This window comes from Amphimedon queenslandica, unplaced genomic scaffold, assembly GCF_000090795.2.
Source record: "Amphimedon queenslandica unplaced genomic scaffold, v1.1 AMPQUscaffold_6350_Cont21690, whole genome shotgun sequence".
Taxonomy (NCBI): Eukaryota; Metazoa; Porifera; class Demospongiae; order Haplosclerida; family Niphatidae; genus Amphimedon; species Amphimedon queenslandica.
The window spans coordinates 1-1855 of NW_003553357.1; the positions used below are offsets into that span (position 1 = coordinate 1).

The 1855-nt window shown below is 33.0% G+C and overlaps 1 protein-coding gene across 1 annotated transcript; it reads right to left on the minus strand.

Moving 5' to 3' along the window:
- Positions 1-13: 13 nt before the first annotated feature.
- LOC109592087 (multidrug resistance-associated protein 4-like) lies at positions 14-1768 on the minus strand (the record flags this gene model as incomplete). Its single annotated transcript, XM_020007646.1, has 6 exons — positions 1753-1768; positions 1516-1707; positions 1292-1473; positions 377-473; positions 184-328; positions 14-141 (listed from the first exon to the last, which is right to left on the minus strand). Coding segments are annotated over exons 2-6 (690 nt in total), but the record flags the coding sequence as incomplete, so codon positions are not given.
- Between the last annotated feature and the right edge of the window lie 87 nt (positions 1769-1855).

A 1855-nucleotide genomic window follows, 5' to 3' on the forward strand; every position in this document is an offset into this window, starting at 1 on the left:
ATAATAGACTCACTGTGTCAGTTGAAGAGATTTTCTTGAGTGAAGCTACTTCTTCTTGAGATTGTTCAACAGAATTATCTTTTTCATGATCATCATCATCTTCATTCAAACTGCTTAGCTTTTGTTCAAATGTCACCAATGCTATCATAAGATTATAAATAAATTTATTATGATTATGTTTACTTTGTGGTTCTAATCCAGTACTAATACTTTGTTTCCTGATTTTAAAGCCATCATCAGAAGTACTGGTATCATCAACTAATAGTTCAAATATACCACTGTCCTCTTTCAGAACATCCCTTGCATTACCATATACTAACACACGACCCTAACAGAATATTCTATAAATAAAACCCTACATTCATTACTCCTGCACCTCATTCAGTCCAAGTATAGCATCACATCGTTCAAGATATTGTACTTGATGAGTTACTAGTATAACAATCTTGTCTGATAATATTCCACAAATACACCTTTAAAAATACATCGGTCAATTACAAAAAAGTTACTAAAAGTTGCTTCAAAACAGTAATAATGCATACACTATTACTATTAAATTGAGAATTTTTTATTAGCCATTTTTGATAAAATTTGGCCAAAAACCATCCCATGGTTTTTGGCCTGTTTTTTTAGTAACTTTAAAAATTTGTAAAAAATCTAAACTTGATCAGAATTGGCTCAAATTTGAAAAATAACATAAAAACATGTAAGTGTATCAGAAAAAATTATAAAAATGAAGACTTGGTTCCTAGTCATTTTTGGCCAAAGACCAAAGGCTATAGCCTATGGTCTTTGGCCTAATTTTTGAGCAACTTATAAAAATTTGTAAAAAATTTAGACTCAATTGGAATTGGCTCAAATTTGAAGAATAACATAAAAACATGTATATGCATCAGAAAAAATTATAAAAAAGCAGAATTGGCTCCTAGTCATTTTTGATGAAATTTGGCCAAAGACCATGTACTATAGCCCACGGTCTTTGATCCGACTTCTGAGTAACTTTAAAAATTTCGTATAAAATCTAAACTTGATCGGAATCAGCTCAAATTTGAAACATAACATAAGAACATGTATACGTACCAGGTAAAATTATAAAAATTGAGAAATTTTCTCCTAGCCATTTTGACCAAATTTGGCTAAAAAACCATGTGCTATAGCCCATGGTCTTTGGCCCAATTTTTGGCTTTAGAAATTTGTAAAGAATTTCAACTTGATCAAAATCAGCTCAAATTAAACACATGCCAGTGAATTTCCTTTATTTGATTATTGTCACAAAGTAATTTATATCCACCTCTCAAAAAGATGTCTACTGACTGCTGCATCTACTGCACTCAGAGGATCGTCAAGAAGATAAACATCAGCTTGACGATAGACTGCCCTCGCTAGATTTACTCTAGCTTTCTGTCCTCCACTGAGAGTCACTCCTCTCTCTCCTACTAGAGTCAAATCGCCTTCAGGCAGTAGCTCAATATCCTATGCCAACAACAAAATAAGTACAAGTACACATACAATTACTTTCTCAAGAGCACACGCTTCTATCACAGACTCATATTTGTCAGAATCATACGGTAAACCAAACAGTATATTGTCCCTCAGTGTAGCTGAGAACACCCATGCTTCTTGACTAGCATACCCAATTGATCCTTTAACCATTGCCGTACCACTCAAAGCAGGTAGCTCTTTCAATAGACACTGAAGAAGAGTAGACTGTGTGTGCTGATTAAAACAAATCATAATGCATTAAGTACTAACCTTGCCACAACCAACTTTACCCTACACAGCTAGCAATGGTTTCTCCTAAAATATTATTAAAAATATTGTTAAATCATCATCACTTAATTACTTTATTGACAGT